Source organism: Desmodus rotundus, chromosome 9 (genome assembly GCF_022682495.2).
Source record: "Desmodus rotundus isolate HL8 chromosome 9, HLdesRot8A.1, whole genome shotgun sequence".
NCBI lineage: Eukaryota > Metazoa > Chordata > Mammalia > Chiroptera > Phyllostomidae > Desmodus > Desmodus rotundus.
In genome coordinates this window covers 57,471,622-57,495,035 of record NC_071395.1, presented here as the reverse complement: position 1 = coordinate 57,495,035, position 23,414 = coordinate 57,471,622, and the positions used below count along the sequence as shown (strand labels likewise).

Here is a 23,414-nt window from a genome sequence, read left to right as displayed (position 1 = left end):
TCCCTACGCACTACCCGCGGCGCTTCTCTGCCGCCGCCTCGGGGTGTCTCTGCTTCCCCGCGAGCAAGGGGAGCTAGGGGGTTAGTCTGGAAGGTGAGGTGGAGGGGTGGGGGGATGGGGGCGGCGGCGACCGCGCCAAGAAGCGCCGGGTCACCGCAGGTTGAGGCGCCCGCCGTCCCCGCCTTCCCGGCGCTCGCCTGCGCCCGCCCCCCTCTTCGTTCGCTCCTTCCCTCTCCCCGCCTCCCCTCGGCGCTCCCCGCCCTCCCCTCAGCGCCTCGCCTCCTCCGCCCCGCGCCCTGCGGTGCGGCAGCTGCTGGCGGCTCCAGCTGCCCCCAGATGTGGACTGGGAGGCGCGCGGGGAAGTTTCGCGCCGGCTGGGAGTGCGGGGCCCGGGCTGCTGTCCGGCTGCCATGGATCCGCCGGCGGGCGCCGACCGTTGCCTGCTCTGCCTCGCGCTGCTGCTGCTGCTGCCAATGGTCCTGCTGCCGCCGCTAGTGGACGCCGGGCTCTCTGCCGCCGACCCCCCAGGTAAGTGCGGCACGCCCCCACCCCTGCGACCCCCAGAGGTCGGCCCCGCCCAGCGCGCCTCGCCGCCCCCTCCTCACGCAGCGTCCAGCCAGACTTGGGCAAACTCCGAGCGCCCCGCCCCGGGCCAAGTTGGCCAACTTCGGGCCGGGTTGGTTGCGCAGGGGGCGCCCCCGCGGCGCCCCCGGGCGCCTCGGGCCGCGGGGAGCTTCGAAACCCTTGCAGCTCTCCGGACGCCGAGCTTGGAGGTGCCGGGCCGGGAAAGCCCCACGACGAGTCTCGCAGAGCCAGCCCCAGCGGGTCCGGGGGAGCCAGGGCCAGGCGGCGCCTCGGCTGGCGTCCGGGGATGCTCGGGAGGAGCCGAGTGCCGAGCGCGCCGCCTGGGGCCCTGAGGATTGGTTTGGGCGCCCCAAACGGGATCCCCGAAGATCCGAGGGACCCTGCTCCACCCCTCTGGACAGGGGACCGGCAGCGGGCTTAGCGGGAGCTGGACATGAAGGACAGGCCGCCTGTGTCCAGAAGAGCCGAGTTCTCTCCGCCCCGGAGGCCACTGGAAGGGTAGAGGCGCACGGGTAGGGGGTACATCGGGCATGGCTTCTCAGCGGCCCCACGTCCTGCCAAGGACGGTGGGTTCATGGGAGACAGGAGGGCCGCTCTGACGCGGCGTCCCCTGGGGAATAGTGAGGAGCCCGCGGATCCTCAACCCAGAACGGGGCAAGGAGCAGAACTCTGGGCTTTCAGGGTCCCAGAGCGGGACTGCCGGGGGTGGCGGGCTCGAGAGAGGTGGACGTATTAACGCCCCTTCCTCGGTGGCAGAAAGCCGGAGAGGTGCAGGCCAGTTTCTGGGGATTGCCTCGAGGAATGCCCCTCCTTTCGCAGTGGGGGCGGGGCTGGAGTTGCGGGGCGCAGCGAGAGGCTGGGAGCTCCCAGGTCTTCGCAGTTCTGACGCCCCTTTCTATTGCAGGCGGCCCCCTGGGGCACGGAGCGGAACGCATCCTGGCGGTGCCGGTGCGCACTGACGCCCAGGGCCGCTTGGTGTCTCACGTGGTGTCCGTGGGGACTGCCCAGACCGGGGTTCGAGCCCGCAGGGCCGTCCCAGTCCAGAGCCCGGGGTTCCCTGGAGGCAGTGAGGACCCTGACGGCCGACTCTTCTACAATGTCACGGTCTTCGGCCGAGACCTGCATCTGCGGCTGCAGCCCAATGTCCGCCTCGTGGCGCCTGGGGCCACGATGGAGTGGCAGGGTGAGTCGGGTGCCATCCGCGTGGAGCCCTTGCTTGGGACCTGCCTCTACACTGGAGACGTGGCAGGCCTGACTGAAGCCTCCTCCGTGGCGCTCAGCAACTGCGACGGGCTGGTGAGTGGGCGCTTCTACCTCTCTTTGTGTCCAAGGCCTTTGCTTGGGCTTTGGAAGCCGCTTACCTGGGTGTCCCCCAGGAGGGAAAGGCCCACATTGAGGACCTTCTCTGCTTAGGGATGCTGGGCATCTACAGAAGGGGTTGGCTGGAATGAAGGCGCTGGCTGGATGTCATTTTGATTGGCAGGAGAGGGGTGATTTATACTGGGGAGGCCCAGGGTCTCCAAAAACGCTGATCAAGGGTCTCCTTTCTGCCTGCTGGCACAGGTCTTGGTCGGGCATCCAGGTGTGTGTGTATTTCTGTTTGTGCACGTGTGTTTGGAATGTCACTGTGTACTGACTAGTATCTGGGTACCTGTGCACCTGTAGGAATGTGGGGATATGCCTCATGTGTCTTGTGCACGTATGTATCTATAGGTTTCTGCTCATTCGTGTGCAGCTGAGTGTGTGACCCTGTGCATTTTAGTATGTGTGATGTGGGGGGACACGTGTGCTGGCAGTTGTCTCTGTTTCTGTGGGTGCTGGTGGTGCCAGCCCAGGGGAAAGGCAGTGGTACTGAAAAGCCCAGTTATGCTACTGCCCCTGACTGACAGGGAGCCACTGATTTTTATGTTGTGGTTTCCTGTTGAACTTCATCTGGTTATTTGAAAAGTCAGTTTTCTCTATTTTGAGCCAAGGGGAACATTCGAAAATGCAGGCTCTGGAGCCCATGGGCAGCCCCTGAAGGGCAGAAGAGAGGCTAGTGGGTTGCCTCTTGAGACTGCCTGGCCCACCCAGTGTGACTGGAGCCCGGGGAAGTCCACCTACTCCAGGGGGCCCAGAGGGACCATGGTTTGTCAGAAGGGCCTTGGAGGAAGCTGGGTTGAGAGGCGGCTGACATTGGTGGTGCTCTGTCCGGCCACCGGGGGGCCTGGCCCAGGGCGGAAGCCTCTGCAGTGTTCTATTTTGGAGTGGGTGTGCGGTGGTCAGGCTGGCTGTGCTGGCCAGACATCTAGGCCGCCCCCTGAGGGTTCCGCTCTAATTGCTGCTCAGAAGACTCCTGTTCTGAGGGAGTAGCCAGCCTCACAGCCTGCTGCCTCTGAGCCCCTGTCCTCAGGCTTGTCCTGCTGGCTGCAGAGCCAGCAATTACTCTAGATCCCTGCAACGCTGGTCTTCTTTTTATGGAGACACAGGAAATGTCACTTGTTGCTTCGGAAAATCACTGCCTTTGGCTGGCTTTGGTTAGAGCCTGGGTGGATTGAAGACAGCTGTCAGTGCCCTTGGGGGCGTTGTGGTGCAGCCCTCTATACCCATTGTCTCTGCAATGTGCCTCACAGGGATAGTCTCTTTACTCTGGTGGTGAATTACCTAAATGAAAGGAAAAGGGTGCTGGAGATGCTGGGGCGAGGTTGGTGGGCTGGAAGAGGTGACATGGATGTGGTGTGTTGGTGGGCCAGCTCCTGTGTATTAGTTAATCCCACAAGAGAGCATTTCAGGGAAACTTTGTCAGTGCATCATTAATTCAGTTTATTCAGTGATCATTTGTTTAACCAGCACCTCTAGTGCATTTTTTCCACTGTGCTGATCAGAGATGGGGGCTGGCCCTGTGCCTTCTGGGGCCCACGCACTCAGGGCAGCTGGGGGCTACTTGGAAGAATGCTGAGCTAGAGGGCAGCCACGCAATCTGGCGATCCTAGCAGAGGGAAGAGGTACCAGGTGTGCCTTAGCCGGTCAGGACAGGCACGGTGAGCTGTCAAGATGTACTGGACACACACTGGTAGGGCTGGAAAGAAGGCTAGAGTTGGAAGAGGGACTGGGCCTCCCTGGACGGCCTTGAATGCTGTTGGCGAGAAGTGGCCTAAGGGAGAGTGGGGTGGCATCATGGCTTCTCTTTTCTTTCTTGTCACTGTGTGTATCTGTTCTGATTTTGTGCCAATTAATTTCTTAACACTTACCTACCCTCTGTGCATCAGCACCCATGTGCTAAGGGCTTCGACCTTGCAGAGGAAGGGTCCTCCTGCCCTGTTTACAGCCGGGCATCCGAAGCTCAACGCCTGATGGCAGGAGTCTGGTTTGGTTCTCTCCAGTCCCTTCTTTCACGGCGCTCCCAAGTCTGGTGGGTGAAAGTCACTGAGATGTGATAGCAGGAGCTGTAGCGTGCCCCTCAGTAAGCCTCCAACAGCTAAGTGCACAGCATCCTCCCAGCAGTCCTGGCCCTGAACCAACACAGCACACAGAGCCCCTTCCTGGGCAGCTCCTGCTCTTCCTTCATAGATAGTGAAACATGCCCCAGGGATCTTGTTAAAATGCAGATTCTGACTCCGCATCTCTGGCCCCACCGAGGTTCTGAGCTTCTCGGGCTCCTGTGCTGATGCTCCTGGCCTCAGGCCACACTTTGAGAAGCAGGGCTCTGCGGCCCTATTTCTGCATGACAGTTCTGCAGGCTTGCAGGCTCTGAGCAAATAGGGTTGAGTGGACCACAGGTGTGGGAAATGCTGGATCTTGCGTTCAGCCTGGGAGAATCAAGGAGTCCACGGGCTCTCTGAGAAGTTCTGTAATAAAGGAACCTCTTGAACTCTGTGATTCCAGCACTGCTGGCGTAGGTGGGACTGTAGGACCCTACTCTGAAGAATGTGTGGAACTAGCTTTCCTGGACACTGTGCAGAGGAGCCATGGAGCAGGGTTCAGCTGGCCACTGTGGTCTGAGTTTAAGTTTAGATACTTTGGTGAGATCAGCCTCTCCCAAGAGCCACAGAACCTTTCAGGACCCTGGATTGGGACATACATGTTCTCATCTATTTTCCAGGCCCCCTGAGTTTATTTCTTTTCTTTAAAAGAAGACAATAGTAAGTAGCTTTGTTTACCATGGACAGCAGTCTCCTAATCTATTTGGTACAAAGGGTCAGGATCCTCTCAGTTACAAGTGACAGAAAATTCTACAATCAAATTAGTTTAAACAGAAGCGGGAAGTTATTAGCTCACATAATGCTAAGTGTTCAGGCATCTGAATCCAGGCATTTCTTCCAGGTCATGAGGTTGCTTGCTGTCTCTTGCATCCTCCTTCCTGTGTGTTTGTTGGCTTTGTTTTCAGGTGGGATCCTTCTTTGGTGAGTCAAGGATCCTCAGCAGTGCCAGGCTGACATATTTTCCTGATTATTCCAGCTGAGTCCTTGTGTCACTCTGGCCAGCCTGAAGTCACATGCTCCCATGAGAATCAGGACACAAGGTTTTCTGAACCCCATTGATAGGGAGTGTAAGAGGTGCTACTCCCAAAAATGATATGAGGGTGGGACTCTGAGCCTGCCAAAGTTCAAATTCTGTTGGAGTCAGGTAGAGATGGAGACTCCAGAAATGCCAGGTGAAGACACGCTTCCTAAGACATTGCACCCTTTTCTCCAGAGAGGCTGAGAAACGGAGAGCCCCCGAGTTCTTTCACAGCCACTCGACAAAGTGTTTGTGATGTTTACAGGAAACAGTTAAAGCTTGCCTTTTCATGATGCATGGGGAAATACTTCTCAGCAAAGGGTTCTTGTAGCTGCGTTGCTATGGAAAACTTTTCTAGTCCTTCTTCAGCCACAGGACAGGTGTGCTGATCTCGAATCATCCTTAAACACCCAATAAGGAGGCTGTCGGCATAAAAAATAGTACTAGTACCTGACAGGCCTTGTGCCCCCACTCTGCGCCATGCTCCCTGTGAGTGCCTTACACTGAATCTCCTTGTTTAACCCTCACAGCACCCTGTGGCTGATGGCTGATCTTATCCCTATTTGACAGATGAGTAAGCTAAAGCTACAAAGCCAAGACAGCTTGCTTCAAGCTTCACACCAGTATTTGAATACATGTCTGTGTGACTCCAAGACTGTGCTCACTACATTTTATTGCCTCTTTTGCATGCCAACAAAAAGCATGAAAATGAAGAGATGCATTTCTTTGGAACATTTCTATCTTTCCTCTTTGACTCCTGAAGGTCTTCTGAGTTAGGGGTATTGACCATTGTCATTGTGAGTGAGTGGGAGCTGGGAGAGGCCTAGGGACCAAGTGGCCTGCTGACAAGCTGGGTGATGGCAGTGGGGAGGGAAGCACCTTGCCCCACCTCTGTCCCACTCAGTGCAGCTCTGGCAACCACTCCAGCCTGGTGTCTCTAGCCAATCAGAGCCTGTGGTTGGGTGGCGGGAAGGGTCAGCTTCTGAAGCCTGAGGAGGGGGAATACACCCCCGTGACTCTGTAATGCAGAGCCCCCATTGTATGGCTGAGATTCAGAGAGGCTACTGCCCTGTTCGGCTGGGGCTCCCCTGCTGGGCTGCCATCCTGGCCAGGCACCCACTCTGTTTAGTCTTGCTGGACCATAAGAGTCACTGAAGGCTACAGAGAGAAGTCATTTGCTGGCTTAACGGACCGGGATAAGTTATATTTTTCCTAACCAGGCTGCTGCCTTTGAGGCCACACACTGGGCTCCAGCTGGCTCAAGTGCTAGCATGGAGATGGCAGGGCCAGGCTGCAGGGCTGGGGGTGCAGGGTGTCTGGTACTTGCAGCTGCTCCTTGTAGGGTCTGCCTTGGCACTGGATGGAGGGCAGTGAGAGGGTCTTAGGCACACTGAAAAGGAGCTGTAGGTGTCAGGCTTGCTCAGGCAAGAGGAGCAGAGGCACCTGCCTGGCCCCTGCACTTGGCAATCTACACAGCTGCCCAGGGAGGTCTCAGTCTCCTCTACGGTGTCATACACTCCTGATTTAAAACTCACTCAGTTTAAGTGACAGAAAACCAGCTTACAATGGGTGGAACTAACAAAGGGCATTATGGCCCAGTTATCCTTGGGGTTGTAAGGAGCATTAGCTTCAGGCATGGCTAGATCCAGGGGCTCAGGGATAGTTTCAGAACACGCTCGCTCTGCAATCTCTGAGAAATGGAGAGCTCACTTTTCTGGGTAGTTCTTTCTGGGGTCGAGAGGTAGGCTCTGCTGGGCTGTACTTAGGGTACAAGCTTGTCTTTACACCAATCACTGTGATGTGGACCTGGCCCGTCTCTTGCCCACCTTTGGTGTTGAGAGTGAGGGTCAGATCCCTGGACTCTGGAATGGATTGGGGTTTTATCATAAAAGCAAGAGGAAGGGCAGGTACACCAGGCAGAATGGCTGCTGCCACACCCCACCTGAACTCCAGGCCTCCATGTCTGGCCCAGATCTCTGGACTTGCCAGCCCAGCTGCCTCTGGGCTTCTTCCCTAGGTGGCCCCATGCTTGTGAAATGGAACATGGGTCTCTCCACTCTCTTCAGGCTGCACCCTTTACTGGGACCAGAATCCCAGAACCCTAGACATCCTTGGACTTTATCCCCGTCCTTAGCTCTCTACCACGCCCAACCCCGAGCCATGCCTCTGGCTCCTGTGTTCCTCAGCTTCTCCTAACTGGTCTCTCCCCAGCCACTATGTTGCTGCACAGCAGCCAGACTGAATTTTGTAAATCACACATTAAATCACGTCACACCGTTGCTTAAGACCTTTCCGTGGTTTTTACTGCTCTAAAATATAAACTCAAACCTGCCAAAAAAACAAAATCCAAAACCACTGAACTGGCATTGAGGGTCCCCAGTGGCCGGGCTCAGTGGTCTCCAGCCTTATTTGTCATTGTGTCCCCCTCATGCCTGTGCTTCCATCACACTGAGCTTTTTGTTCCTCCCATGCTGGAGACTCCCAGCTCAGGGTCTGTGTACAGGCTGTGCTCTCATCTGGGTCACTCTCACCCTGCTCTCTCCACCTGGCTCACTCTGTAGGTTTCAGCTAAATCATACTTCATCCAGGAAGCCACGTCGGTCAGACACTCACATCCATGCTGCACTCTTGTGCCGTGGGAGACTTGTGCCTGGTGAAGTCAACAGGACCCAGCTCCAGCTAGGCAGAGCTCCACTGGGAGCCATGAACTGTGAGTGCCTCAGGGCAGGAGGCACGAGAAGCCAGTACAGGAACTGGGGGGAGGATCACCACTGAGACTGTGTTCTCCAGTGCCCATGGCTGGCCTGCCTCTCCTTGTCTGCTCTGCCGCCAAGCCTAGAGTGCCTACACTTAGTGGGGCAGGCCCTTTTGGAGAATGGCCAAAAGCTGTCTCCTTTCCCACAGGAAAGCCTTGTGTACACATGTGGTGTGGCACATTTTTTCCTGCCTCATCTTTGGGGGTCTCTGAAACTCAAGTTCAAAAGTCCTGGTTTAAACCAAACTAAGTAAGGGAGGGAAGCACCCTTGGGCTGTGGTGAGGAGACCTTAGGCTCAGCTCTGGCAAGTTCCCATGTGACCCTGGGCAAGTCCTACCTCTGGCCTCAGTGTGTCCAGGTGGACAGTGGAGACTGAAGCCAAACATTTCTGGGACCCTCACAGGCAACTCCAGGTGTCTTAGGGGCCAGATGGGGACCAGACACAGTGAGGGGATGCAGTTGGCAAAGGGAGAGGTGGGGACCCTGGCCAGCCCATGCCCTGCCTCTTGTTAAAGATTGTTACCCCTAGGGACTGTGGACTCCTTGCTGTCTGACCCTCCAGGAGCCTGCAGTTCTGAGTCTGTTGACATTACTCGAACAGCAAATCCAGTGTGCAGACCCTGTGTGGGCACTAAGGGCCCTGAAGGGACGTCCGCAGGTCAAGGTGGAAGTATTGGGAGCTGTGCTGATGGCAGGATGATTAGACAGGCCAGGGCTCCCTGCAGGCAGGGGCCATTCTGGGGAAGTGTCAGTGGAAGGTTATGGTCCCCAATTTGGGGAGGGGGGAGACTTTATTTGGTGAAAATGGCTCTGTTGTATAACATCAGTTGTGATATGGCTCAGCTGGGGAACAGCGCCACTGAAGCAACCCAGGTGCAGCTGCTCAGGTGAAGCGGCTGTGGTGTCATATGGAAACGCAGCCTCGAGCGGAAACTGAAAGTGTGCTCTGTTGAGGTAGAGGTGGAGCTGACTTATATAAGAAGACCCCCCCCAGTTCCTGATTGGTCCCTTTCTATGCAGATAAGGAACTCCAAATCAGCACAATCTTATTGGCTCAAATAGCAATGTCCTGACTGGTCAGAATGGAGCTGCTTTGATTGATCGGTAAACACGCAAATGAGGCCATAGCTGCAAAGCACTGGTTGGCCAGGAGAGGTCTTCAGCCCATTGGTTGATTTACTAGCCTAGGGGCTCCTTTATAAGGGTGGGCTCAAATGGCAGGAGGCAGACTGCCTGGTGCAGCTTTTCATTGAAGTGTAGAGAGCAGTGGTCATTAGGCTCAGTTTATAAATTTGAGCACCATTAACCACCAGGAGTCCTTAACAGGCACTTTCATTCTTGGGGTCAACAGGAACTTGCTGAGAATCCAGCCTCACTTTATCATGGCCACCCCCCCACACTCTTCCAGGGTATCCTCAACCTCCTGGCTGACCTCGCCACCCCCTCTGACTAGGGGTGATTTTGTGGGGGAAAAGGGGCTTTCCAGGGGCTCTTCCCTGTGGGGCAGGAAAAGGTGTGCACAGCCAGCGGCCACCATGGTAGAGGCTGCCCAGTCTGAGGTTTGCGCTCTGGAGGCCCAGCAGCAGCCTGTGCCAGTCCTGGCTCATGGCAGCCATGCAGACTGGCATTCATGGTCTGAGATCCATGGTCTCAGCTCTTAAACGAATAAGACATTGAAGGCCCTTGGAGGAGTTGAAAATCATAGAGACAGGCAGTGGGGTGGTGGGTGCGGGGGCTGGGGCATGGGGAATTAGTGTTTACTGAGCACTGAGTTTGTTTTCCAAGAGGTCCAGAGATGGATGGTGGTGATGGTTGCACAATGTTATGAAAATGGCGAAGATGGTAAATTTTATGTGCATTTTTACCACAATACAAAAAGGCATCTGAGGACTCCCGGGGCTGGGTGAATAATTACGGGATGGGTTGGTGTCCCTGGAACCTCGATGGCCCAGCTCCTCCACCCCCCCCACCCCGTGTGACCGGCCCCTGGGGCCAGTGCCTATGGGTGCCTCCACACCACTCAGACACCTAGGCACAGCCCGGTGACAACCAGAAACAGTCTGTTATTTGGTAGCCCTGGTTGCGGTACTGAGCTTCACTCTGATTGGACAGGAGAAAGTCACAAAACCTTTCTATAGCCAGTCACTGTGGCCTAGGGATGTGATGTGCTGATTGGTTATGGCTTGAGTCACATGTCCATCCCTAACCCAGGAAGGAGAGGCACTGGCTCCTCACCTCCAGGCTGCTCTGCCAGTCAGGGCCCTGCCCAGAGGTACCTGGGGACCCATGGAAGCCACTGCTCTCCCTGCAGAGGAGGCAGTCAGGGGGTCATTGTGTGCACCTTCTATCTGAGCCCACAACATGTGCCCCATCCCTGCAGATGTCCTAGGAGCCACCCCCTGTAGTCCCCGTTTTACAGATGAGGAAACCCAGATGCCCACCGTTACTCAGATCTGTAGGCTTTCAGTGTGTCAGGTCACCTTTCCCCGTAGAATCCTCCAGGGTGGAGCACTGTGGAATACGACTCGACCCCTCAGGAAGGCCAGCATTGTCAGTTGCTGGCCTGTAAGTCTGGGTGCAGGGCAGCCAGCTTTTCTGGGGCCAACCCCTGTCAGCTTCCTGCCCTCCGCCCTGATCTGCTGTGGGGCCCTGTGTTCCTGGAGCTGATTACTGAGTGAACGATGCTGCTCATTCAGATGTTGGCAAGTTTCAGAATCCTCCTGCCCCATGGCCAGCCTTGGCTGCCTGCACCCCAGTGTCCCCAGTCCTTAGCAAGTAAAGACCTCTGCTCAGGGTTAGCTGTGCAGTGGGGAAGACCCAGTCCCCACCCAGGCCTGTGAGGACCACTAGTGCCACAGCCATTGCGGGGCATTTGCCCAGAGCTCCTTGGGTGCTCAGCATCGAGGGTGGCTTTGGTGCATGATGGTAGCCTGAGCTGGGGCCGGGCCTCCTACTCTGCTCTCTGAGGTCTACAGTGGCAGGTGTCGGGGGGGGGGCTCTGTTGGGACCCTGGGTCTGTTTGGTGGGTGGGCAGATGCCCTGTGTTATCCACACTGCCCTTCCCAGCTCAGACTGCTGGGGCTGGGGCATTCTGTGCTGCTGCTGCCAGAACCTGCCAGGCTGCAGGCACAGGTGAGTGTGTGTGCATGTTCGTGCATCTGTACATGGGGGGAGGAGATGTATGTGAAAATGTGTGCATGCAGGTAAATGTATGCACATAAGTGTGGGTGTATACATGCATATCTGTATGTGGGACTTGTGAGTTCATGTGAGGATGCATTTGAACAAGTATGTGAGTGCACATGTGTGTCTTGTGTAGGTGTGTGTATGTGTGTGTTTGAGCATGTGCATTCTGGTGTGTGTGCGCATGTGTGTTCTTGGCAGGGGTTTCCTGCGGAGGAGGGGACTCAGGTGGAGTGGAGGTACTGAGGGGAGAGGAAGATCTCAGTCCTCTGAATCTTGGTACTGCCTTGGACTGCCCACGGCAGGCACTCTGGAAAGGGAGGGCCCAGGTAGGAGCCTCTGGCTTTGCTGTGTAGGCTTCGTATTAAATGTCAGCTGCCCATGGGGTCTGCGGTGTTGTCATTAATATGGAGAAGTTATTACCAAACCTGGAGCCAGCTCTTTGAGCTTGTTGTGAATTTCAATTACACTGCACGTCTACTCCAGGCCTGTGGAGTGAGGCGCTTCTGCTCAGAGGCAGCAGAAACTGGCACCCAGGACTCCAGGCTCAGGCAGTTCCGAGGGGCCAGGCAGGCTCAGCACTGCTTGGCCTGACCCTGCGTGGTTCAGTGATGAGCTCGGTGAGCAGTGGACTTAGTGTAGGCTGGAAGCTGGCGCATCACTCTGTCAGCTCTGCCCCACACAGCTGGGTAACCTGGACAAGGGCCTACTGCACTGATTGTAAAGGGGGTGTCTGTCCACACCCACCTCACTGGGTGTCGGAAGGATGGGTGCATGACAAGCCCTTAGCCCCAGGCCAGGGTTTGGGAAATGGTGGCCATTTCTACATTTCTTTGGATCTGAGGGGCCGTCGGTGATAGGACACACCAAGAAAGAGGGGACGTTGCCAATTAAATCTTGCTGCAGTCCCTCCAGGCATCAGCCCCAGCTACCTGCCTCTGGTTGCTGGGGGCAGTGGTCCACTTCTGCCCTGCTCACTCGCTTGGCCTCCTTGGTGTGTGACTGGCTTCACCCACTCCTGGGTGTCCTCCTGACTTTGGTGAAGTAGAGAGTCACAGTCATTCCTCTAGGACAGTGCTCACTGATGACAAAGCCACACACGCTGCTGTCCCCATGCCTTCCTGTACATTTGCCATCCACAGTGTGACTTTCCAAAGACATTTGAGTGGCAAGGGTCCCAACACAAGAAGTGCCGACCCTGCACATAACTCGAGGGAAGGAGGCAGCACAAGATGCTGCAGCTGGGCCTGTGCGTTCCAGGCAGTGCCTGCCACCCGGCGATGGCTGCCAGCTGCCGGCTGGTGGCAGAGGTGAGGCCCGCTGACTCCATCCTGAGTTCAGGTGGTAAACGTGTGACGTGTGTACAGCCCAGAGTCCTGGACATGCAGTGTTGTCATCATTATTACTACAATGTTACAAATGAGTTTGGGGCTGTCAGAACCAACATGACACTCCCAGCTAGGAGGCAGTGCAGTGGCAGAGGCTGGCCGCTCAAGCTGGAGGGATGAACCCTGGCCCGCCACGGTAGCAGCACACTCAAGGGTATTTCTCCTTTGAAAGTGGGATTGAGAGCACATGGCAAATAAGGTGTGTGTTTGTTCCCTGCAGGCTTGGTCTAGGGCTCAGTAGTGGCCAGTCTGATTGGGACGCAGCTTCTGGAGGCGTGATCAAAAGTGGCTCAAGAGTTGTGAATGATTAGGACACGAACAATGTGGGGACTGGGGCGCCCACTGCTCATGCAGTTGAAAAATCTCTGCATGACTTCCCTTGGCTCTCGGCACATGCAGATCCCCCAGCTCACCTTGGACCAATGCAGGTTTCAGCTGCGTGGGTCAGTTGCACTGAGAAGGTCCATTGAACTGCAAGGGCCAATAGAAAAAAAACCGCATATAAGTGGACGCACACAGTTCAAATCCATGTTCTTCAGGGATCAGCTGTGTATAAAAAACGTATTATGCCACATCTCATCTCCAGTCAGGTTAAGCAATATCACGGATAGATTTTATTTTTCTGTCTGTTCTTGAACTTGCACTTTGTTCATCAGGAGTGCTTCAGAGCTGTACGCAGCCAATACTTTATCTGCTGTGCTATCTGCTGTGGCGGCAGCTTCAGCCACATGAGGCTGCCAAGTACCAGGAACGTGGCGAGTCTGAACTGAGAGGTGCTCTGAGCGAAAATACACACCAGATTTCAAAGAGTTATGGTACTACAAAAAAGAGAGAATGTTTTATTGATAATTTTAAAGTGTTGATTATAGGCTGAAATCATAATGTTTTGGCTATGTTAGGTTAAATAAGATGTATTGCTGAAATAATTTCACCTGTTTTTTTTCTCTTTTTAACGTGGTGACACATGAAGCCCACACCCCACTTCTGTGGGGCAGAGCTGCTTTGAGACGTGGCTGAACGCTGCCCCTTTTGCTGTTACTCTTTTGCAGAATTTTGTTGGCTGGTCACATCTGTTTATTCTTTCGATTGAATTTTAGAATTGTTTTGTTAGGTTAAAAAGATCCCTTGTGAATCTAACTGACATTAAATTAAATTTAGAAACCAATTAAAAGCAGGGATCAACATAATTCACAGTACTGGCCAGGATCGTGGTGTTTTTTCAATAGATTTAATCCTGTTTTGTTGCTGCTAGTGAGGTATTATACATTTTTTATACAGGATACCCATTGTTTTTAATCAGGGTCATTTCAAGGATTTTTTTTTTCTTTTTGCCATTGTGAATTGAATCGTTTCCATGTATTGCTACTGCACAGGAAGGCTATTGATTTTTATATAATCGTCTTTTATCAAGCTGCTTGATTGAACTCATTAATTCCAATATGTCTTTGTGGATCCCCTTGGGGTTTCAGGCATAGACTTGGACAGTCTGAGGCGATGATGATTTTGGAGCCTCATTTCCAATCTGCACAGTATAGACCCTTCAGAGTAATGTTACGTAACAGCAGTGGCTCTGCATCTGCGTCTGCGCCCAGCTCTGGTGGGGGCGCCCAGCGTTCCTTCGCTTAATGTAATGCTTGCTAGTGGACCAAGATGGGTTTTGTGTGAAGGCAAGATCCTCTGAATCCCAGCTTTCTGAGATCCCATTTTTATCAGCAAAGGAAGTAAAATCTAGATAAAATGTGTCTTAACAGCCCACACCACCCTGCTGCCCCCCAAAGCCAAAGGCCTTATAATTCCCTGGGTGCTGCGTCTCCCACTGATCTGGGCCTCAGAGCCTCTCAGTTGCTGGCTTGCTGGCCCCAGAAGGCAAGCCAGCCTCTGCTGCCCTCCAAGTTTACAGCTGTGGGACCCCTCACAGGAAGCACTGGTGGGGGTGGGGAGCTGTGTTTAGGAAGCTGGAAGAGGCTGCCCTGGTAGCTCTGCAGTGGCTTCCACAGGACAGGGGCCACCATGGGAGGGAGCTGGCCCTTGAGGAGCCAGGTCTCTGTGAGTCTCTCCCATGGGGAGACCCCCTGATCCAGCCCCCTTCTGAGTCTTTCAGACACTGGGCCCCTCATGAGGCCTGGGCCTGCCCACCCAGGCCCCCATGTCTCACTAGTGCCTTAATTCTGCATACTTCTGTGGCCCGTCCAGCAGCCGGTACTGCCAGTCTGTCTGCCTGCAGAGAGACATGGGCTTGGGCAGCTTCATATGATGCCTGAGCCTGGGCCCCATCCCAGGAGGGTCCGGTTCTTCACACCTGGAGGGAACCCGAGGTCTCTGTTTTTTAAGAGCTGCCTGGGACAGCCTCACACACAGCAGGTGGGCCCCCACTGACTTCGAGAAAGGTCATGAGGCTTGAGGTCTGACAGAACCAAGCTCGGGGTCTGGCTCCCTCTGGCTGGCCTGTGACCCTTAGATTCCCCAGTTGCAGCATGGCCAGCCTCAAGGGCATGCATGCCCTTCAAGGAGTGGAGAAGAATAAGGCTGGCTGGCCACCGTCCAAAAGAATGTCACAGGAGGATGAGGGTGGCAGGGTATGCTGACCAGAGGGACGACCAGGCCTCCGGGCAGCCTGGGACTGGGGAGCTGCACTGACCCTCTCTGTCCTCTGGTCCTCCTAGAAATTCAGACCTGCCAGCGGGAGGGCAGCCCCCTTGCATGGAGGTCCCCAAGGCTGGCTATTCACAAAGCTGTGCCAGGAACTCAGTGGGCACTGTGCACTGACTCTGCAAGCCCTGTCTGGCGGGGCTGGGGCAGGGGCAGCGTCTTCCTGGGTGCTCCTCGATGCCCCCAGCCAGACCCCAGACCTGCGCAGCTCCAAGCCACTGTTCTGGGGTCCTGAGTGCATAGGTCTGAGACCCCCGTGTGCAGCGCACACAGAGTGGGGAGAGGTCTAGGCCCAGGCCCAGCTCAGCGGACAGGGAGGCTCTGTGTTTCCTGAGCAGTCCCCAAATGCAGCTCCAGGGACAGCTGTCACTGGAGGACAGGGTGGCTGTTGGGGCTGTGCTGGGTCCTAGCTCAGCCCTCCCTTTCCATTCCTCCCATGGCCTTCCTCCTCCTCCTTCTCCTGTCTCCCCTTCTGCCTGCCTCCCCTCCTCCCTCTCCCCTGACCTCTGTTTCTCTCCCCTGCCTTTCCCTCCCTTTCCCCTGTCCCTCCCCTCTGTCCTCCCTTCTTTCCCAATGTGAGGGACCCCCTCTTTGTTAGTTGGGACTCTCAGTGATGCTTCCTGGATATTAGACTCTTCACTTCTGGCCACACACTCTGCCCAAGTTGCGCCTGCACTTTCCTGTTCACACAGCCCCTCCTGTGACACTCAGAGCCCCCACTGGGAACAAGTGGCATCATCCCCCTGAACTGGGGGAAATCTGGGCTCCGAAAGGGGCCATGACCTCCCCCAGCACACACTGAGCCCAGACCCGGGCTCCTTCTACTGCAGCTGGAGCTCCCCTGAACTTCTGCTGCCTCAGGGTAGACATCACCCCCACACCCCTCACACCCTCCACACCAGCAGGGCTCATCGCTGTGGGGGCCAGGGGAGAGTTTCTCCCCTCCTTGGTGGCTGATTCTTGGTACACTTCCCAGTCAACAAGGTGGAGGCCTGCACCACTGTTCTGCCAGAGTAGCCCCCACTTCAGCCTGGCCTTTGGGTGCCGGTTCTGATGGTGGGGCGCCCAGGGCCTCACTGGCTGTCATTATGGGGAGGCTGGTTGGCCCAGCCTGCTGTGCCTTCCTGCACAAGGGCATAGGGGCACGGAGGAATGAGGCCAGCCTCTGTTCAGTGTCAGGGAGTAGATGGATGGAGGGCAGAGGGCGGCCAAAGCTGGCTGGAGGATGAAGGGCACAGGAGGGCCAGAAGGCTGGGCCAGCTGTCAAGGTCGTGCTGCTACATTGAGCTCTGAGTGCCTCCCAGGTCCTCAGGGTGTGCAGCACAGGAACAAAAGCCCGAGGCAGTGGCAGCGAGGCAGCTGGCTGTGTGGAGGGCGGCTACAGTGGCTTAGGTGAGTGCCCTGTGACTAGGTGTGGTCAGGGAGGGCAGACCACAGTCCCGGGGTCGGCCTGTCCTGATTGGCTTCTGGGGCTCAGGGACCTGCAGGGGTCCCCCAGTTCTTGTGGGCCTGGCTCCCCACACAGCAGCCACTGCAGCTGACTTGGCCTGGAGCCCTCCGTCCTGGGCATGTCCTGGGCATCACTTTGGGCTAATGATATGGGAAGGTGCACTCCTCTGGCTGCTGAAACTCAACCCTATCAGGTTTCTGTGATAACTGGTGGTTGCTGCCCTCTCCCCAACCCCAGCCAACTGGTCCTCAGAGGGCCTGGACATTAACCCTTTGTTAGCTTGGGTGGATTCACATTCTGCCTCCCCTTTGCGGTTTGCCTTGCTGCCAGGCCTCTCCAGTTGGTCTCTTCTGTTTCCTTAGGCTTTAGAAACTAATGAGCCTTTCAAAGAAGTACTACATTATATGTGTCAATTTTTTTGGATTTGATTTTTTAGTATGTAACTCCTTTAATTCAAGTGAAGTGTGTTCACTGTACTGTCAAAGGTGTTGATTCTAAGTGTTTGCTTTTTCCTAGATGATCACTCTGTGCGCCATTCACTCACTGGTTCACCCTTTCTCGTGAGTTTGGGATGTGTGTTCCCTCATCTGCGAAGTTCATGGAGGAGGTCTGGTTTCTTTCTGACCTCTGTGTGTGTGTCTTTTTTTAAACCAGCAGTAGACTTTTTAATTTTTGTTGCTTAATGATACATTCTTTAAAAAAGAATGTTTTGGCCATTTTTGTTCATTTTCCAAATGGGTTTTGTTCTCTTATGGCCTTACACCGGACCGTAAGAGGCTCCTTGTTCTGGCTGCACGGCCATGCCCAGAGGAGTCCCGGGTGCGGCAGGCAGGCCGCTGCCGCTGCCACTAGGAGAACTGCTGCCTCCTGATGCCTGGTTTTCTCGGAGGAGGAAGAACATTGGTTTTCATCTTTTAAAATACATCCCAATAGGTTTGTTACTCATTGTTTTAGATGTTATTGCCATCGTGACGAGGACCTTTCCATTGTATTTTATGGTAGGTTATTTGAGAATCTAGGAACAAACACTTCACCTCAGTGGAGCAGGTGGCCATGTCCTTGGACTGCTGGCAGCCCGACCATTCCAGGCGAACAGTGTTCCCAAAGTTTACACTCTTCATTCCCAGAGATCAAACAGACCCCAAAACAGCACGTTGGTGCCACTCCCACATGTGTGTGCACAAGTGCAGCTAAATGTGGACACTCTGTAGACCAGGCAAGCCCAGCCCACCCTGGCCGCTCTGCACCTCCTCGTTGCTTCAACAGAGTCCGCCTTCCAGTACTGTGGCGGCAGGAGTGCAGACCTCCGACGGTGGCAGAACACCCTTCTGAGCACACCTCGTGCTTGTACGCTTCCGTGTGTGTGTTCCCAAACATGCCCATTTCTATGTTTCGTTTGCATCTGAGCGTTTCATGAACTTATTTTTTCTGTTATTGTGGGTTTTGGGGGGTATTGTGGAGTATACAATTGTGTTCTGCAATTCCTAATATTCATGTGTCTTTTTTTTCAATATACATCAACTTTGTGTCTTGCTACATTGGTGAGAGTGTCAAGTTGAATTTAGTGATTTTGTATGGAGTCACACCATGTCTTCTGAGCCTCGGGCCACCACCACCTAAGGGAAACTACACCCAGGCCTGCTTCTCCTTCTGTGACTGCTGCTGGCAGGAGACCCAGAGCCGACTCTACCTTAGAGCCTCTCTGGTCTTCACTCGCCCACAGTGGGGCAGCTTCGCTCCCAGCTCTGTTGCATTGGCTGGCTCTTGACCAAGGGCGGGCATATGTGGTATTTTGTGGGGGGTGGTAGCAGTGACTGGCAGGCCCCCACTAAGTCAGGGAGACTCGCTCAGCCCTGTGGCCTGCCAGGTGTCCTCTGCCTTGGGGGAGCAGTATACATGGGCACATGCAGGCTGGCAGCAAGGTAAACGGAACGTGGCTATCTCCCAGAGACTGCCCTGAGTCTCAGCAGGGGTGTGGCTCAGGGAGACCCTTTCATAGGAAGGCTGGCAGGCAGGTCCATTGGTTTCAGCTGAAGCTCTGAATGAGTTTGAACTGCACGATCCCGTTTGAGTCCCTGCCTTGCCCCTTACCAATGAAGTCCTTTCTGGACTTGTGTGCTCCTCGTGCAGGGTGGAGTCTGCAAACTGGTGGGCTTGGCGCCACGTCCACCCACACAGGAATTTTGTTTGGCCCTCCCAGGGTTTGACAACCGTCTTGCACAAGTCCAGATACCCAGCTTCCCTTGAGAACCCGGGAGAGCCCTGAGGCCTGTCCCTGAGTAGGGACAGGAAACCCCAGAGGCCCCCACAGCTCCCTATGACCGCCCCAGCCTGCCGCCCAACCTTGCATTTCCTGCGTGGCCCCTGCATCACTACCTGAGAGTTTCTCTTCTATTGAGGTGGGCTCCTCCTGCCCCTCCCCTGTGAAAGGTGGTTGTGATGAGGATGACATGAAGGCTTGTGGCCAGCACTTGGTAGCGAATAGCCCTTCTTATTATGAGGCAATATTTTCCTCCTGGCCCTGCTCAGAGACAGATGAAGTGCAGTGCAGCTGTGAGTCACTGCTGATCACTCCGTGGCTGGGCTGGGGCTGGGTGAGGGTGTGGGCAGGCAGGGCTGGGAGTAGGCGGGCTCTGGGTAGCCCATAACTGGCTTGAGACCGGGTGCCAGATGAGGCCGTGACTGTTCTGAAATGGAATTCCTGGGTCAGAAGAAGGAGAACAGATGTTGACTGGATGAAGCCCAGAGCTGCTGACATCACTGAGAGCCTGTCAGGACACAGGGGCAGTGGCCGAGGGTCCTGTGTCCTTTCCTTGGGTCCCGCCTGCTTGCAGGGCTGGGGGTGGACGCGTACACGCACACGCACACGCACACATGCGCACGCTGGTTCTTCCATCATATTCTTCCACTGTACTGTACCGGCACACAGTTAGCTAGGATATGGAAAAGATTTATAGCCTAGAAGGGCAGAGGAGAGCCCTGTTGGCAGGCCAGTGGGGGAGGGGAGACACAGGCCTGTGTGGTGAGTGGACTTTACAGGACAGCAGCAGCCTTTGGGGTAGAGAGCTGTCCAGAGCAGCTGGCCAGGGAAAGGGAAGCGTATGGCTCTTCCTCCAACATCTCTGGAGGGAGAGCCCATCCCCTAATTCCTCCCTTGGTTGTGAATCTGGAGGGTGCAACCCAGAGGTTGTGGGGGACTTGTTCCTGTCCTTTTACCGTCACCTGTGCAGCTGGAGCCTGTCACCATGTCCCTCCCGGACTTCTGTCCCCATGTCCAGACACCTGCCACTGTGAGGGACAGGAAATGTAGTGCAAACTGGCTTGGGCCAAAGGGGATGCTCAGGCCTCCTGCCCTGCTCCATCCCTGCCTCCCTCCCCCTGGCCTGGCCTCAGCAGCCACTCTCTGTGAGAGGCCACAGGCTCACCTGCCAGCCCAGCAGAAAGAGCTTCCTGTTCTCTCAGGTTTCAGCAAGAGGCCAAGGCTAGTTCTCACTGGCCCAGGCCGGGTCATGGGTCAGTCTTTGAGTGAATCCCTGTGGCCAGGGCAGCAAGCAGGGCTTCGATGGGCCAGACCTGGCCACGTGACCACTGGTTCCAGGGGTAGAGTCCATGGTGTGAAGTACAGGGAGCCTGAGGGGAATAGCTGGGGTCCCAGGGGAAAGCCAGACTGCTGTCATTGGGGAGCAGTGGGCCCCCTGCCTTCACCACTGCCTCATGCCTCTGTTGCCCCCCTGGCTCTGGCTCTGGCCCGCCTGCCCTGCTCTCCATCTTGTGGACCTGGGCAAGAGCCCTTGGAGAACATCCATTCATGCCCAGGTCAGCTCTGACTATGCTAAGAACAGTCCTGTCTCAGGACAAGGAGGGACCAGTTAGTTGTCTTGACTGCAGTTGAACCTAAAAAGCCTCTGGGGGTGGGAGTGCACCAAGGCTCGAGACAGTCCTGGGTGTGATGTGCTGAGGGAGCGTCCATGGGCAGCTGCCCTGTGCCTGGCATCTGCTAGAAGCTCTCCTGGCCACCCCCCATCAAGGCCTCGCCACGCCCATTTGCTGGTCTGCCTCCTCCTCACCCTTCTGTGGTCTGGTAAGGCTCATAGAGCCCTTGTCAGAATAATGTTTTTGTTTTTGTTTTTAAAGATTTTTATTTATTTATTTTTAGAGAGAGAGGAAGGGAGGGAGAAAGAGAGGGAAGGAAACATTAATGTGTGGTTGCCTCTTATGCACCTCCTACAGGGGACCTGGCCCACAACCCAGGCATGTGTCCTGACTGGGAATCAAACCGGTGACCCTTTGGTTTGAAGGCTGGCATTCAATCCACTGAGCCACACCAGCTGGGGCTAGAATAATGTTTTTAATGCATCATGTAGAATACGAAGGAGACATGTTTAAGTGGAGCTATCAACACTGAAAAAATGCATAATACAGCAGTCATGTGGTTTTTAATTTTTTATCATCATCATGCCTTTTTTTGGTAATAGCTGTATGGAGATATAGTTGACATACCATATGGTTTAGCCATTTAAAGTGTAAAATTCAGTGGCTTTAGAATATTTACAGAGTTGTGCAGCCATCACTGAGTCAGTTTTTGAATATGTTCATCACCCCAAAATGATGCCTCGTACCCGTCACCCAGCCCTTGTCTCCACAGATTGGCTCATTCTGGACATTTTGTGTAAATGGAATCACACAATATTTGCCCTTTGGTATTGGACTTCTTTCAGGTAACACAGTGTTTTTGAGCTTCCCCTCAGTTGCTGGGTGTATCAGGACGTCACATTTTACGGACAAACAATATTCCATTCTGTGGATGTACCACAGTTTCTAAAATCCACTGATCAGTCAGTGCATATTTGGGTTGTTTCCGCCTTTTGGCTCTTACTGATAATGCCACTGGCAACGTTTGTGTGCCCATTTTCCATGTGCCTTTCAGTCAATGTGTGCAACAGCAGGGCCTGTGGCCCGGGACACAACCTCTGTCACTTGAGTAGTGCTGAGTGCACGTGCCCAGTGGCCTCGTCTGCACTGGTGGCAGTGAGAGCCACACATTCCTGTCACGTCTGCTGTCATGGAAACAGGTGCTCTCATCAGCTGGACCAATGCCTCCCTCTGGCTCAGAAGGAAATGCCAGCTCTTGGTGGTTTAGTGAGGACCACGTGCTTTCTCCACCAGGCCAGGGAGCCTGGGGTGAAGGGCCCTCTAGGGAGGGAGTGCCCTGAAGGCAGTGGCAGGCCCCTGACTGGGGGTGCCCCTCGAGACCTGATGAGTGCTGTCGCCATGGTGGGCCACAGTGCCCAGGTGGTGGTGGGCCTGCTCTGTCCTCAGCCATGCCATGCTGCCCTTTTTCTTTCCCAGCCATCTCTGTGTCCCTGGCTTGGGAGGCCTGTGGCCAGCAGGCGTGGGTCTCAAGCCCTCCTGGGCTGCTGGGGGCCACCTCCCTACACTGTCTTCCCTCCTGCCAGGCCATTTCCCTTCACAGCTACATGAGGGGAAATGCAGCCAAAGGCCTGTCACCAAGGGCCACTGCGGATTTTGCCTCAGACACAGACCGGCTCCCTGCTACCAGCTGGGTTGGCGCTTGCCTGGGGAGGGCACTGGGCCGGTCACTTCCTGTAGCTCCTGCCAGCTGTGGGCCTGGGGAGGGCTCCTTGGCTGCTTGGAGGCCGAGGTCCTGGCTCCAGGGTGGTCTTGTTCAAGGAGGTTTGGGTCTTGCCTGCTTCCCATCTCTGTCCAGGGGCAGGATCCACCCTTCTGGGCCTCATGTGGACACATAGGAGGGAGAGAGCTCATGCCGGGGTGATGCCTTGCCAGGTGCCCTTCCTTGGGGCCACCTGCAGTTGGGGCAGGGGGGCACTCCATCCTGTGTGGGAGCGGCCGAGTCTTGCCTGGTGCTCTGTCCCAGGCCCCCGTGGGCAGCAGCGCAGCCTCTGCAGCTCTCTCGTCTGCTGCACTTGAGTCACTGTGTTTGGCCCGGGCCCGGCTGTGCGTGTTGCTGCCAAGGTCCTTGTCTGGTGCCCCTCCAGAGGGGCCTTCTGTTCTGCTTCTTGTGTTTCCGAGGCAGCCAGAGGCTGACCTGACTTCGCAGTTGGCAGTGCTTTGCTGAGGCATCTAGAACTGGCTCCTGGCCTCCTCATGTCTCCAGGGAGTCTTAGATGACACTGCAGCTCACTTCAAGGCCTGTGGGGGCCGGGATCGCTCCAGGGCTGCCCTGAGTTGAGGGGGCGGGGCCTGGGTGGTGGGGTGAGAACTGGACTTAGTGCATCTTCTCTGTGACCTTGGGCAGGGTACTTCCCTTCTGGGAGACCCCGGGTCTTAGCCAGGAGGTTTCCAGTGTGGAGAAGCCCAAGGAAGCAGTGGTGGAGGGGCACCACTGCAGGTCCAGCAAGGTTCTGGGGCTCCCACACCTGTGCCCTGGGATGCTTTACAGTACTTGGCAGTGTTTGGTTGTGGCTTTCTCAATCCTAGACTGCCCATGCGCCCAATGAGGCAGACGCAGACGCAAACTGAGGGAAGGAGACAGCCCCCCACCCCATGGTCCCACCAGCATTCCAGTGCGTGCCTTTCACACCCGTGCACATGTGCACACCCATGCTCATGAAGACGGGCCCTGCCAAACTTTCTTTTGGACCTGCCTCTGCTTGCCATGTACATAACAGGAGGGTCATTTCATATTCTGCTGTCAACATCTCTTACCAAAGGCAGCAGAATCCACTCAGGACCACTGGGCACGAGGCGTTCCTGGATGCAGGATTGAGGGCCAGACCAAGGAGGAGCACCCCGGGCTTCCAACTTGGGTGGGTGGGAAGGGGCGAGGGGTGGGTGCTGACCAGGAAGGGGGAGCAGTTGGGAGGCAGGCGTGTCACTGAGCAGTCTGTGGGAGGGGTCCCGAGGCAGGTTCTGGGTGCCACACAGGATTGGGGTGGAGCTCAG

General features: G+C 55.5%; 1 protein-coding gene across 3 annotated transcripts in view; it reads left to right on the top strand.

The window, feature by feature from the left end:
* Positions 1 to 260: 260 nt before the first annotated feature.
* Positions 261 to 23,414, top strand: part of ADAMTS2 (ADAM metallopeptidase with thrombospondin type 1 motif 2) — a 294,714-nt gene continuing 271,560 nt past the window's right edge. For all 3 annotated transcript variants that reach the window (XM_053910547.2, XM_053910546.2, XM_053910545.1), the window contains exons 1-2: positions 261 to 528; positions 1,490 to 1,881. In XM_053910547.2, the coding sequence (XP_053766522.1) occupies positions 411 to 528; positions 1,490 to 1,881 (510 nt within the window). In that variant the 5' untranslated portion in view covers positions 261 to 410. The remainder of the gene's footprint in view (positions 529 to 1,489; positions 1,882 to 23,414) is intronic.